At 40.8% G+C, this 15158-nt stretch overlaps 1 protein-coding gene across 1 annotated transcript in view; it reads left to right on the forward strand.

Moving 5' to 3' along the window:
- HSD17B12 (hydroxysteroid 17-beta dehydrogenase 12) overlaps positions 1-15158 on the forward strand; it is a 73070-nt gene that overhangs the window by 24605 nt on the left and 33307 nt on the right. The window contains exon 3 of the mRNA XM_027459191.3: positions 3736-3811. Within this exon, the coding sequence (XP_027314992.3) occupies positions 3736-3811 (76 nt within the window). The remainder of the gene's footprint in view (positions 1-3735; positions 3812-15158) is intronic.

Consider the following 15158-nt stretch of genomic DNA (forward strand, 5'->3'; position numbering starts at 1 on the left):
AATTCCTACCATTTGGAATGGTGTTCTTGATCCTTGGCAAGATATCAAGCAGCAGCCTTATTCCCTTACCTTAATGTACATACGTGGTGACATTGAGGTCTCTTGAATTGTCTCCCTCGGGTGACCAGCCAAAAGTCAGATCCCTTTTCGTTCCTTTCCATTATTTTTGACTTCTTCTGTCTTCAGCCCTGACCTTGTCCTTCAGTTTTTACTGTTAAGTTTTTAAGTTACTATAATTTTAACTTCCCCAACCCTTGGGATTTCCTTCTAGTATTTCTAGGCATTGACTAAACGGCATCTCTATCTGCCTGCAGTATGTTCCAATTATTCCCTATAGCTCATGAAGTCTCTGAAGCCTGGGTTTTACTTCTCTCCCTTTTACTGTAGTTTTGCTCTTGATGGATATGTGTGCTCCAAATATGGTACCGGAACGTATTGCTTAAGACAGAAAGTGCCCGTTAGTATGGGGCAATTTAGCCTATAAGCCCAGAAGAACATCATGACAAATAGTGCTGACTACAACAATTTATAGCAAAAATAACTTTCAGCTCCAGCACTGGTATCAAAGTGAGCCTGTCTGTACTCATTTTTTTTTTTGAGTTCTCTGAAACACCAGCATGACTTTGGGTGAGGAGATGAGCTGTGAGAGGTTCTTGTTTCTGGATTTTTTTAATTATTTTTTTTCCTGCAGTGCTCACAGGGAAGTGCTATTCCTCTTTAAGGGTAGTCCTCACCCTTCAGATTTCCCTTCCATCCTGTGTGCCCTGCCACATGCACACCCTTTCCCTAGGTTCCTTTTTGCTTTGCAGATTGTAGCACCTTGCCCTACAAGGTCAAGATGGGGATAGTTGGCTGCAAAGGGAATTAAGTCTGATGTCAAGAGCACCTGATTCTTGTGCAGCGCTGACAGCTCATACATGCCAAATTATCGCAGTTACATGGCACTGTAACAAATTATGCAACACTTAAATAACTGCCTTGAGTGAGTGGAAGCAGGTCACTGTGCCCAGGGCTTAGTACCAGGGAGAGGAAGTCCTCTGATGTGGGAGATGGCCCCCTGAACATCACGGGAGATTCATTTGGGGCCTTATGTGTTAGGTTATCAGGCGACTGAAACTGCAGCTTTGTTTTAGGTTCTGCTGGTGTCTCTGAAACAGCAGGAAAGCTGTTCACAAGTATGAGGTCTTGTTGGGAAGCACTGATGCTTCAGCTTCTTTGCTGTAGTTGCTGTAGGCACAGAGCACCCCAAAGGGTGCAAGTAGTCATTCTTGGGCTGTACAATAAAACACATTTTACCCATTGGTAGTTTAGGTGGATCAAGAATCCTTGATGAAGTCAAGAGTGGATGCAGGTGAAATATGGAATACCTGAAAAGGCTTCTCAATCTTCAAATTAACTCCAGGGATGTCTTCATAAGACTGCCAGCAGAGGCTTGACTTTATTCTAGGAATTCCCTTCAGGTTACTATAAATGCCACTGGCATACAGCTGCTCGGGCATTCACAGCTGTGAATATAATCATGCAGATTACTTCTCCTTGGAGGAGTTTAAGTGAGAAATATAATTGTGGTGAGAATCTTCTCTTCAAAAGTTTGACAATGTCACCGATTATCGGTGGAAGAACGTTACAAGTTTGTGTGGATTCATTGGTTATACTCTGCTCTGGTTATTTCTTTTCCAAGCAATAACCTGTTTTTATAGTTTTCATTGTTACAGTGTTTAAACCTTTAGTCCTTGCTCAACACTAATATCCTTCTCATTGCTTGACCGTTTCTTCATGAAAGGTAGTGGCCTGGTAAATGTAAGTGTTCTTCTCTGCCCAGGTAATTCGTGCTCAGTCAAGGTTCCAAAGCAGTGCATGTTCTTCTTTTTTTTTTTTTTTAAAGGATATACTCAGGAGTTGCTGTTTATTGCCCCTTTATTGCTGTACTCCTGATTAAATTTCTGCTGTTTGCTTTTGCTAATCTTAGATGTGTTTGTATGCTCATGATAAGCTAGCGGTTGCGATCAAGTTGAGTACACTGCGATGCACATCTACATCTCCTTAGTACTGCTTTTTGTAGATCCTCTTGCTATACATGCTCTAACAAGAGCTTTAACTCTGCTTTGGAGGGCTGTCAATCACGTTCCTGTATATTTTGGAGAGAAAGGGTTTTAACAGCAGCTATGTTTTGCTATTGAAGTAGAAAATGTGGTAGTTACTAATATTGGGTTTATGGAAATTAGACACCTACATACACCAACTCAATTTAGAATGGTGACTTTTGCTTGTATCCTTAAGCTACAGAGCATCTTCTCATTGTATGCTACTCTGGATTAATTCTTGTGATTAGTTTAAGGTCCTCCTGTTCAGGCTTCTTGTGATCCCAGGGCCATCAGCTGAAGATCCAGGTATAATGGCACGTTATCGACAAAGCAACTGGGTCTTCCTCATTCCTTATGTAAAAAACATAATTAGTTACTGGAATCTCAGAGGATCTCTTGCTCTTTGGACTGGTGTGTTTTGTTTCAATTCACTCAGCCTCTACCAGTGAATATTTGGAGAGGCTCAGCAGGAACCAATCAAGTTGCATCAGGCTGCAGGTGAACTTGTCAGCCAGCACTCTATCTTTTTCCAAGATTGATTAGTTTTCTTAGGGGGTATTCATTCCTAGTTACAGATTCTTTCCGTGGTCATTTTATCTGCTCTGTACTTAGATAATTCGTCTTGCAGTTTGGTTTCCAATTCCAGACTTAGGATGTGCTCCTCAGTGCGTCCCTTCAGTGTCATCATGGCAGCGATTTCTCTCAAGCTTGGTCCTGTAGTGGAAGTTCTCAAACTAGCTGGGAGTTTGCTAATGAGATGCAATTGCATGGCTTTACTTGATCTTGATCTGTTTTTGAGACTTGCACAGTTAAGGTATCTGGTTAAGTAACCTGTGAACCTGGAGTTTATGACTGCTGAAAGAAAGCAAACATCGTGTCAGCAGTCTAGAGCTGACTTGAAAAAAAAAAATTGTTCCAGTAAACTATGTGCCTATAACAACAGGATATATTGGTTTTACTTTTCACTGAAACGGGCAGTTATAATAGAAAGATCATTTATTATTTTCCATGCTGGTTCAGATACGTAGCTGTCTTTCTGCAGTCTGTTAAATTGAGTTGTTAGATCCTATTACAAACATGCAGAGGTAGGTCTGATCTGATGACTGGGATATATTCTGGCCACAGCTTAATTTACACAGGTGGGTTCCCTAAAAGAACTGTGTGAGTAAATTGACCTTTATACCTATGATAAGCACAAAGTAAGAGTGGAGCCTGAATCCTTCCCAAATCAATTGATAAAGGAAAGAAGTATCAAGTGCTGGGGTAATTTTGCAACACAGATGTTCAGGTGACCATGGGTGGGCATTTTAAGCTTAATTGTAGGAAATGACTTTGCTTGGACTTGCAGCAGTATGGGGAAGGGTCTGTAAAACATCTCTTGTTGGTTTTCTATTGTATAAATGTGCCTTATACACCTGTATGGGATGACTGACAAGATGCTAGATTTGGTGTGAAGGAAATTTCAAGAAGTAGCATGCCTGTATTTGTCCTGTTTCCTCCTTCATATCTCTATTTGAAACTGTAATTTTTCAAATCCGCTGCTCAAATACTGTTACCATGTTTGACAAATCATGCAGTTCCTGTAATTAAGGTATTAATTTGGAAGCGATTTATGACCATCCTTATGTCTCCTGTTTTTGTTTTGTTTCAGTTAGCAAAGCGTGCAATGAAGGTGGCTCTAATCAGCAGGTCAAAAGAAAAACTGGACCAGGTTGCTGGTGAAATAAGTGAGTTGAAAACTTCTTTTCTAAATGTCACATGCATGCTTATAAATAAAATAAATGCGACTACATGTGAATTTATTACAGGCTAATATATACAGCTCTAAACAAAAAAAAAGGTTCTTGTGCACAGTGCAAATGTTACAGATGTAAATAATAAAGAATTTGATGTTTTAATTTTACAGGTGTTCTTATTTAACTTCTGAGAACAGTAGGGTTTAATTCTGGAATACATACTTCCAAGACTGTTAGTCTTGCGAAAGAACAGCCTGCCAGATCAGACTAAAATACCACCTGTTGCCATAGTAGGTGTCTAAAATCATAATGAGAAGAGAAACGTATAGCTGTTACCTCACCTAAATACGCAGTTTGAGGTAAATTCGATTTAATGAGCTTCAACCACAAAGGTGTTTTCTTTGTAACTCAGTCATTGAATACGTGTTCCTTATGATTCTCATTGTATTACCAAGTAGGCACATTTTATGGTGGGTGGGTGGGTGTGGTCATCTTCCCCTCACTTCCCTTCCATTTTCATTTTGTTTTGGGTAAACTACTCAAAGATCACTTTTAAGAGCTGTGAGCTCAACTGGGCTCAAGTGTGTGTAGTCATTAGAATATGGGGAATGAGCGAATGTGCTGAAGAACCTGTTCTAGGGATTATTTCTTCAGTAAGTATATAGTAAATGATTGTGTAAAAAAAAAAAAAAAAAAAAAAAAAGCAAACAAAAAACCCACTCAGTAACTTAAGTATTCCAGTCACAAATGTAAAATTGCTATTTGTACAGGGTCAGTTAGGTTTGTCGTGTCTCTTGCTGACAAATGTTTTTCCAACCAGACCGAAGTGTAGCCATAATGCACAAGAATTCATATTGTAATCTACATCTTTTATTAAGGCAGATTTAATGTGAAGCTATTAGTTTATGCAGAGTGTGTCAAGATAAAGTGAGAAATGTAGTCTTGCGTGTAGAGGTTTTTGATAAGCAGGAGTGGGAGTCATATAGTATAAAGCACGTCTCTCAGTATAATAATGTTGGGTACCAAAACCTTTAAGATCTTGCTTCTGTTACCCTCCCTTATTTTTTTTCATATTTTCCTAAATGGTTTGTGTACATAATACGGGTAAATGTAAGAGCTGTCTTTCCAAGGACATAACAGACTCAAGCCAAAATAATGCAGTTAAATGTTTATTAAATTCGCTAGTGGCACTGCTTTACTATAAAGTATAGTCTAGAAGTAACCTCAACAAACTCTCCTCTACGAAGTTGTAATGGGTTGCGTAGTGAATGTGATGATGACTAAGTCACTCAAGGGCTTCAGCTTGTTTAATGACTATTTTACTAGTTCGCTGAAAAACAGAGGGCATGCAGTTCTCTGGATGGGTTTAAATGTATGTAGCTGTAGTGTCCATTGTAGGATGAAACAGTTTCCTTGACAGAAAAGTCTTTGTGTGTGTATCTGTGGTAGAGAGCATGCTTAGAGTGCAGATGGCATCAGGTCCTACCTTCTGCTAATTTGGGAGTAATTGTCCCTGTTCGATAGCATCCTGTGTTTCAGGGTGTCGCTGCAGTGAGTGACCATACCTGTGATACTCCGGTCAATACAGTCACAGGGGAAATGCCAGAGTAGAGCTATCACTGCTCAGGTAACCTGTGTGAGTACTGAAACTTGCTGCAAATACCTAAGGAAGTGCAACTACACAGTCTTTTTGGTGGCTGGCTGCAGTAGCTGGGTAGTAGTTTGCATACGTGGGCATACGCAGTCACATTTTTTGCTACGCTGTGAAGAGGTGTCTTGCTAAGCAAATGTAATGGATAAAAGTATCTACAAATACCTTGTTCTGGAATCAAATGGGTTTTAGCGTGAAATGACAAGCCTCCTGAAAGCGGTCATAACCCTTTCTGTACCAGTCTGGAAATCTCTTCCTCCTTGGGACTTAAGCATGATGCTGACAAGACAGATAAATCTACCGCTTTGAGCTTGCAGCACCGAAATGATGGCTGCTAGGAGAGTTTTTCAGATTTTAAAAAATAAGTACATCTACCTTTGTAGAGCAGCCTGTAATACATAATTACCGTTAGGCCTCACCCAAACATTTTTCTGCTTTCTTTCCTAAACCATTCTGAAATGAGATGACTCATATTGGGTTTTCAGAACATTCTTTTGACAACACGGAGCTAGTGAAATGTATACCTTGTTCACTGTAGCATATGCTAAAGGATTAGGATAGTCTGCATAATCAAACATGTCTGAATTGTGCTTTCAGATCCTGATAGGCTTTAGCTGGACAAGGTTTTCTTGTCTTCAGGCTCATGTGATCTCTGCAGTCTGTTCAGATGTTGTCATATATAAGGTGGGAAAGTGCGTTTTTCTGTGTTTTTTTTTAAGAGGTAATTCTTTATCTGACTGGCTGCTTCCCTTGCAGACTCCTAAGGTAGCTTTAAACTTTTTCATGATGGTCCTGCAGTTGTTCTTCAAACAGAGCTGAGCTTGATCGTCTCAAGTAATGACCCTTAATCACTTGAAAGCAGAATGGCTGTTTAACTCTGAATAGTCCCAGTTCTTTGAGTTGTGTGAGCCATGCGTGTTCCTGTTCCTTTGTCATTTTCATTGACCAGAGTCCTGCTGATACTAGCAACAGGTTAGATGCCCTCTGCCACAAATAATGAGAAGCTTTCTGAGGATCAGGTACACTCGTTCTTTTCAGAAGAATCCTTTCTTGTGCTCTTTGAATGTACTTACATCAGGAGTTACATCTGCGTACAAAGCACAAGTTGCATAAGCACCGTTGTAAGAGAAGTGCTGATGGGACTTCATGAATGGTAAACACCAGCTGACCTGAGTAGATTTTTGTGTGTGTGTCTGCATGTGCACATCAAACTGGCTGTACTGGTGTAACAAGAAAGCCAGCTGTTCTGAACTTGTAGCTCAGTTTGATCAATGAAAGTTAGTGGATGAAGTGTAAGTGCTTTAAGAGTTGAGGCACGCTGGGAAGTCTCCTACAAGCATGTTGGAAAGCTGAGTTTGTTTGTTTGCAGAATGCTTAGGTGCTGTAGGATTTGATACAAAAAGGGTATTCTCCTTTGTGTCCTGGCAGTGATAGGCCACAGAAAGAAGAAAAGATTTTGAATTTAATTTTAAGTGATTGCAGTCTGTATCTGCATAAAGTTGCATAGATTTTTCTTTAAAATATCGTTATAGGAACGCTGACTTACTAGGTTAACTCTGCAAAATTTTAGGTCTAGTTTAGTTCATAATAATACATCAATGTTCCACAACCTTTTTTAAGGTGTCTGTTATATTATGACGTTAAACACCCAATCAGGGAATGTGCTGTAAAGAGAGTTTACCTGTAGGAAAATTGCCAAAAGAGGAATTTGGTACTGGTGCACATTCTTAGCTGGTGGCTTCACAGAAAAGGTAGGAGAGTTTTGCATGAGCTGTGAGGAGACGAGAAAAGGCAAGTCATTGTTTTCCAATCTTCAATGCTGCTTAAGAATTGCTGTCCAAAACTTTGTTGGTTTTGTACCTTAAGTCACTGATTTTTAGATCTTGCTTGTTACGTTTTGTAAAAGCTGTGCTAGCTATTTACTTCTGTTTCCTTAGCTCAGTGTGTAGCGTTCTGGAAGTTGCTTGGTCATGGTAGATTCATCTTGAACTGCTCAGTAATCCAGAGACTTCAGCTGCATCACAAGCCGATAGCTTTCCTGTTTGGAATTGGGACCTAGCATGCTCACACTGCTCTGGTGTGATTGCTAGTAAGCACAAGGAAGGAGTGGGGTGCGGTGCCAAAACCAGAAACATTCCTTCTGTTTCCTAGGCAGATGGGTCTTAGTGCTTTTTTTTCCCCAGCTTTCTTGATAACAAAGTTGTGGATGGCAGTCTGAAGGGGGTCTGATGCTGATCAGTTTGCTCGTGCCTGAAGTGTTGCTGTGATCTGCTGATACAAATGGCCAGCGACCTGCTCTGGCAAATCTGTCCTCTGCACAAGTTTTCCCAGGCTGTTGCTCAGCTGCATCTACCTTGGAGTGCTTTGCCACGTGATCTCCGACCCGTCGCTGGCATTTCCACCCTCCTGCCCTGGTAAATCCTTCCCACCAGCTCTGAGAGGCAAGGAGAAGTATTTGAATTTAATAGAGGAGGCTGTGGAGCAGACATGCTCGATGAGGAAGGGGACATCATCTTCTTACTTTTCTTGCATAGGATTGACAAGGTTTGCTTTCCTGAGCTTAACTTGAAGACTAACTGTGTCTGGCAGTTATTCTGACCTTCTGTGATCTACTTCAAGGTAAATTAATGTTTGCAGCCTTCCATCATCTGAGCTAGCTTCGGCTTGACGTTCTCTGTATCCTCCTGTATCTCTTGGACTTGACAAAATGGCTTCAAATATTTTGAACTTGTCTTGGTGCACTGAAGTCACATTTCACATGCTATACTGTAAGGATCTTTGATTCAAAATGAGTTCTTGGTCTTCACTTGGAAAAAAGTTTCCCTTGGATGAAGTGAAGATCATTTCCCATAGGTTTGTCATGAATCGTGCCAGCCACTTACTCAAGGAGCAGCTGTCAGACGCTGTAGAGAGCTGATGGAGGATTCACACTCAAATTTTTATTAATTTTTCAGCAAATTGAATGAGGAACCCTGCATACTATCAACGTGACATGTAAAAGAATGATTGTGTAGGGAGCTTATTTTTATTTTTTTTAAAACAGAGTCCTGCTTCTGTGTTTTTCCCCTCAGTCCATCTTTTTTTTTGTCTGTTTCTCTTATATTTTCTCAGTGAAACTTTGCCCAGATTTCTGAAAAATAAATAAATAAATAAAAGACCAGAATCTTTGAAGAGAAATATTTGACAGGTGTCCAGCAAACTGCAGAATGCAGTCCTGGAACAAGTCCACCCTTTGGGGGAATTTTGAGGCAGCAACGACGTAGGAAGAGCCAAGAGTGATACGTTCTGCAGGTGACCAGTAAAATTCTTGCAAATCATTGCTTTTTCTTCACACGTGGCAGGACCAAGGGCTTCTCTTCCAGACAGACGAACTGGAAGCGTGCTGGCTGTGAGAGCAGTGAGACTGCTGCTGTACAGTGTTTGTTGTGTTGATTGCTTGTGAACACACACATTCTAGGAGAAGAAAATGTGTAAAGTTTATTTTAATGTGAATTAGGTGCTTTGCATTTCCTTTGACTGTAAGTTCCAACCTAAGTAGCCTCTTCCACACCTTAAATGCTGTGTATGTTGTGTCTACAGATTCAGGAATAACTCTGTCCTGTTGGTGTCTTGAGCCATAATATTTTAGCTGATAGCTAATTAGATTGATAGGGCAGCTGACTTGCTCAGTTTTGTAATTCCGACTAAAGAAGCAGGAGGAATTGGTCATCCCCACAAGCCTTCAGGGTCACTGCTGCCTCGGCTTGGCAATAGCGGAGTGGGGAAGAGCTTGCATTTTCTTTAATGCACAGAAACTTACTGACTCTCTCTGCTTAAAAACAACAACATTAAAAAAAAAAAAAACAAACACAAAGAAACCCAACTATTTGTAGCATGCTTTCGTGGCTGCCAAAAACGAGAGCTCTTTTTGGTAACACACAAGCTGCGATATATTGCTTATCACTTTCAGCAACAAAGTAAACTTAGTATTACATGGAAAATGAATACTGGATTGTTTTCACTGAGTGAAAGCCTGCATTGCAAATCTGTTTTAAGGCAAGGGGTGGAAATCCTATTGTCTGAGAGATTTAAAATCAGGGCTTCTAAGAGGCTCAAGAGGGACAAGTCTCTCTGGCACAAGGAGAGGACTGGATGATCCACACAGTGCTGTCTTTCTTCTACAACTTCACTACACAGGTGACTTCTTTAGCAAGTTGAATTCCCTTACAGCAAGTCCTTTCTGTCTGTCAAGGCTGTAAAAATCCACAACAGACTTCACAGCTAGAGAAATGCTGATAGCCACCTCTCTGTTTTTCAGGAACGTGTTGTGGCAAGGAAAATAATGACAACAGAGAAAGGGGACTCAGTTGATCTGTTTTTCACTACAGATTCTTCAGGAAAAAAAAAAAAATTATAAAAAATAGATAATATTTATCCATTAGTCGAACTATTTTACAAGTATGCTAAACAAGTTTTGCAGCCAACATGTGCAGTGCTTCCAGTGCTGAACTGTGTGCTATGCAATTTTATGTACTTTATGCAATTATTGGACTAATTAACAGTGTATTTGCTCTTGCAACTAATGCTTCGGAAAACCCTGAAGTCTGTGCTTTTAAGTGCCAGGCTTTTGACTGCACTTTCTTCTGTGGCTGCCAAACCCAGATGAAACTATCAGGGACTTAACAAATAATACTGAATAAGTGAGAAGCTGTTGGCTTTAATTCATGCGGAGTGACTGACTTAAATGTCCTGAAATTGTCTTGAGAATAAAGGCATATTTTATTTTTTTTATTAATCCCTAGTATGATACCTTTCTGTCTCTGTAAGTGACTCTTAAATTCTTCTAAATAATCTTCTAAATAACATACTAAATAATTCTTCTGGTCATTCTAGAGTTCTGTCTGTTCAATTTGAATCTGAGGAGGTAAAAAAGGGGAGGGAGGTCATCATTACTGTTGCTTTTAATGGTAGGGGCTGAAGAATGTAGATTTTTATTTGCAGAAGTGTTGTTTTTTTTTTTTTTAAAAAAATAATCTTTATATACATCATGCATATACATTGTCACAATCACACCGTAACAATTATTATAGGAAATATTCAAAATAGGCCATGTGCCATTCCTAAAATGGGATGCCATTCCTTTAGTGACCTAAAAATAGTTTTCTCCATGCTGTATAAAACCCAATACCACCAATGAAGATCAAAAAAAAAAAAAAAAAACACAGTCTTGGGGGGGGGAAGTTGAAAGTAGCAGCAGGGAAACAGGAGGGAATGAGCTGAATTTGTGCTGTCTGTCGCGTAATGTTGATCTTCCCCTACCTCTCCTTGCACTTACTTCTGGACCAGCCTGTGGTTGCTCCCTAGCAAATTCTTTGTGAAACTTCAGCCCCAGTGGATATTGTAAGGTAGCAGTGAGGACAACTACACACTGTCAAGGTGAGACGTGTGGGTGGCAGCACTCCTGACCCGTGCAAGGGCAGTCACACTCTCTGTCCGTGGGTGCATCTTCCACGCCTTACCTGCAGACCCACTTCAGCAAACAGGAGGGGTGCACAGCGAGCAGCAAAGCTGTGCTTGTGTTTCCTGCGGAAATAACGTTGGCGTTTGGAACCGCTGGCCTCCCTAGGCTGTGCAGCCCCCCTGGCTGTTCGCGTGTGCAGCTGTTTTCGCAGGCTGCTCGATGCTGTATTTTTAGTTAGCTGTGTAATTGGGGCAAGCTTGATTTAGGAACGCTTACAATATTGAGCATAATATTTGGGTGAATGGGCTTATTGATTGGTCCTGTGTGTTGCTAAGAACGTTCTTCTGACTTGATAAGTGTATCTTAGAAATGATGTATTTTGATGTGATGGGATTCAGGGGAGCAAATAGAGGCAAGTGTTAATAAAGCACGTTTTCTTCCTATATTTTGTAGAGACGGCACATTATAAAAACTTAAATGTTCCATATGGCTCAAGGGTTCATGGACTTTGGCTTTAAAATCCATTTTCTGTCTCTTTCAAAGCTGAGAAGTGAGGAATTGATTTGTGTGTGTGTACTGAAACTTAAAGCTGTATAACCATTTTAACATTAGAAATAAAGTCTGACATTTTTTTTGTTCTACTCTTGGATGTGATTAGATTAAGTATTCACTTTTTAAAGGACATTGTGCAATTAGTGCAGTATAGAAGGAATTCCCTGGCAGTGTTGCTTGTGTAGTAGAATGAAAGCAATCTGGCCCTATCCTTCAGTGCTTGACCAGGTGTGTATATGCACATGCTTTGAAGAGTGCATTTTAACACAACAAGTTCTGTTAAATCGTAGGTAGGCATCTCATGATGCGATACAGAAACTGATGCAGTATGGTGTTCCTACACGGAGACTTCTGTGCAAAACAGGTGCAAACAGGTAGATTTCAACTAGGTATATGTCAACTGTTGATTATTCTTTTGGTCACCAGTACACCGTTTCAGAGTTTTAAAGAAATATTCATAACTTATGGAGGGGTTTCTATTTGGATACCTATTTGCTGCTCTATATCTGCTGCCCTTCTGAACACCCATGTTCTCTCACGTTGTGTCTCCTTTGTGCAGCATCCCTCTGAATTAGGGTCAGCAGTGACTCTTCCCTATTGTTGGAGCTGCTCTGTAGGTGCTGGTCTCGTTTCCTCTTCCCTTTTCACAGAAGAGACAAGTGCGATCTGTCCTTTGGGACAAGGGCTGGTACAGCTGCACAAATAGGACATCGCATCTCTTCTGAATTTTGGTGGTTTAGGTATTCAGTATGTCAGTGGACTTGGCAATTGGTGATTCCAGGGACTTTGCCCTAATCACACTTTTTCTATCTGTGCTACTGTGATCTTGTTCTGAAGGGCATTGCAGGTTCTCCAGGGTTGTTTGTTTGTTTGTTTTTCCCAAACAGGTGTCCCCAGGTGCCTCTGGTTATTCTGTATTTCACTGTGTCTATATTTTGTATCCCATTTCAAATATCTTACTGAATGCAGTCCAAGATACTGAGAAACTTAAAACCTTAATTAGCAGCAGGTCACCATTCTTCTGTAAGGGAAAGCTCATACCTTGCAGTCCTAAGTTCCTACAAAATGACCAGACCAAACTAGGTCTCGTTATACCTGGCTGATTGTAAGGTGCTTCTGTATGGGGAATAACATCAGTGTGTAGCGACAACCTGCTCTCACCAGTCTGGAAGTTATTTGATGGTCCTGGAAAACAGAGGCCCAGAGTGGATACATTCCTGAAAGAAACGCCTCTGCCTTAATAAATAAATAAATTGTAGAGCTACCTGCAGCCACTCTGTAGTCCTAAATTCTTCTTCATAGCTGCTGTGCGTAGATGCAGTACTAAACACGCAGGAGGTTTTCATGTTTTGACTTCATCTCTGTGCTTCTTTAGAGAAGGTATTGCAAGATTACAAACTCTGCTTCTAGAGGCTTGGATACTGGGTTAGTGTGAGTCTTGTCACTGCTACAATACTGGAAAGATGAAGTTTTCGTTTGTGAATGGTAGTTGAATCACCTCGCTTTTACTTGACCAAATTTCTTTGCCATGTGCTGAAGAGTGGAGAGCTGTTTTTTGTTTCCTCCTGCCACTGCTTTGCTTGCGTCTCTGGCCATCCTGAAGCTAAGGACCAAGTGCAAAAAGGTAACAGGAGTTTCAAGCAGTTTCTTTACCACCTCACTGTGGCAGTGATGTTTCTATCAGACAATATAAAGAGATGAGATGCTCCTATTCTAGCAAGAGTTTTTGAATGCAACCCTGAGCTTGCAGCCACTGTTCCCAAAACCTCCTCAGATGCTTGATCCTGAACCTCCCTGTTGCAAAGCTGCCTGGATTTGTTTCAAAATATGCAGCATAAATCATGCTGCTGTAGCCAAATGCTTTTAACATTATTACTATTATTTTTCTTTATGGACAGTATTCTAGTTTTCCTGTTCCTGCAGGGTTTTTGACCACAGACCCCATTAACACTGATGCTGCCTCTGTCATGTAAACAGCACTGCTGCTCCAGAGCACAGGCTGAGGTGTGCCTGCGTTTGCAGTGAGGTACGCCAGGCTGCTCCTGGGGGTGAACATTCTTTCAAGCACGGTTTATTTGGGTGTGAAAACTTCAATTCCTTAGTGCTTTTTTAGCTTGTCAACCAAGATATCCGCTTAGGGAGGGCTGCTGCTTTCAACTACTTAAGTTTCCAAAAAAACACCAAACTTTAAAGTGTTACCTCCTAGCCCCTTTACAGTACTTTATTGGTCTTTATTTAGGGTATAGATCACTGCAGCATCTAACTTTCCACTTCTGTAATTCCAACGTGATCCTTTTTTTCTGGTGCTGCAGGTAACATGGTACCATTTTGCACCAGTCTTGTTCCTGTAACAAAGGTGTGCTGCAGTTAGCTTAATCATTTAGATGTACGTTTTCCTTGCATAGCAAGGATATGTTTTCTGTAAGTCAGACCCACAACTGGCCTTTGGAGTTACCTGAAAAATAGGTAAGAGCTTTTGCTTCACCTAGTGAGGTTGTAGCTTCTCATTTTATAGACGAGAAACAAGGTTTTGTCCTTGCAGCTGCTCAGGATGGTGCTGGTGTGGTTTCTGCCACGGAGTTGTCCTTTCTCTACTTCTATATTCATCTCTCTGTCACCCCAGTTCTTCCTGCTTCTGTTCCACCTGCTTGCTGAAGTGCACCACGCTCATTCTCCTGAGTAGTACTCCCCTTTCAGTGCTGCTTTCTTCACTTCTGGTCCTGCTGGCCATGAACTAACTTCAAATGGCACCTGGAGATCTCCTCTGGGCCTCCTAGGCTTCATCTGCTCGTTAGCAGTCTTTGTGCAGTTCCCTTGCTTTTGTAAGTAAACAGTAATGTCACATCTGTGTAGGAGTAGATGTTATTTTCCTGTGAACTGCTGATGACTTAAATCACGTATGAATAAATGAATATTTTTTTAATTAATATCCTGAACTTGCCAAATTACTTTCTGATTTTAATATGTCAGGCTGAGTCTCCAATCAAGTTTGCTCTCCAGAACTTCCATGATCTTTAATTTTTCTATACAACATTGTCTAAAAACAGGAGTTTATGAAGACTATGTGATCTGAACTAACAGAATAACACATCATTTCTTTTCCAAATGTGAGTGTATTCAGTCCTGTGCTAAGAAGCACTTGAAGCACCAGTCCCAAAGACGAAACACCAGATCTGCTTGTCAATACATCAGCAAGAACGCTGGACACGCAGGCACATAATATCACCTGCTTCAGATGTTCTGGTTGCTGACTGCAAAAAATGGTTTGTGCTTTCATTCCCTGTGGCCCCTGAATACTTCAGGGTCTTTGAGTTCTGTGGTGGAGTTGAGTTTTTTTCCTCCTGAGTGGAGAAGAGTCCAGTCACAGCTAGTTATCCTGGATTAGGAGGTAGCCTTCTTGCCTCTTCCTCTGTTGCACTTCGTCTCAGTCTTTCTGGCAGATAAAACAAGGATATGTGCCACTGTCTTTTCTAGCCCATCTCTTTGAAGGCATCTTAATTGTTAAGATAAGAAAACCCCCTTTTCTGGTGCTCGTACAGAGCAAAGCACACTTGTTCTGCCCTGCACCTTGTGCTCTGACCACTAGCACAAGCTTGCACAGCAGTGACTTCATGCTGTCTGCATCGTTACTTGAGACAGAACCATTTTGCCAGATGTCTGCTACTCTTTTGTCCAATCAAGAGGGTTTTACCACC

Source organism: Anas platyrhynchos, chromosome 5, assembly GCF_047663525.1.
Source record: "Anas platyrhynchos isolate ZD024472 breed Pekin duck chromosome 5, IASCAAS_PekinDuck_T2T, whole genome shotgun sequence".
In the NCBI taxonomy this organism is placed as follows: Eukaryota; Metazoa; Chordata; class Aves; order Anseriformes; family Anatidae; genus Anas; species Anas platyrhynchos.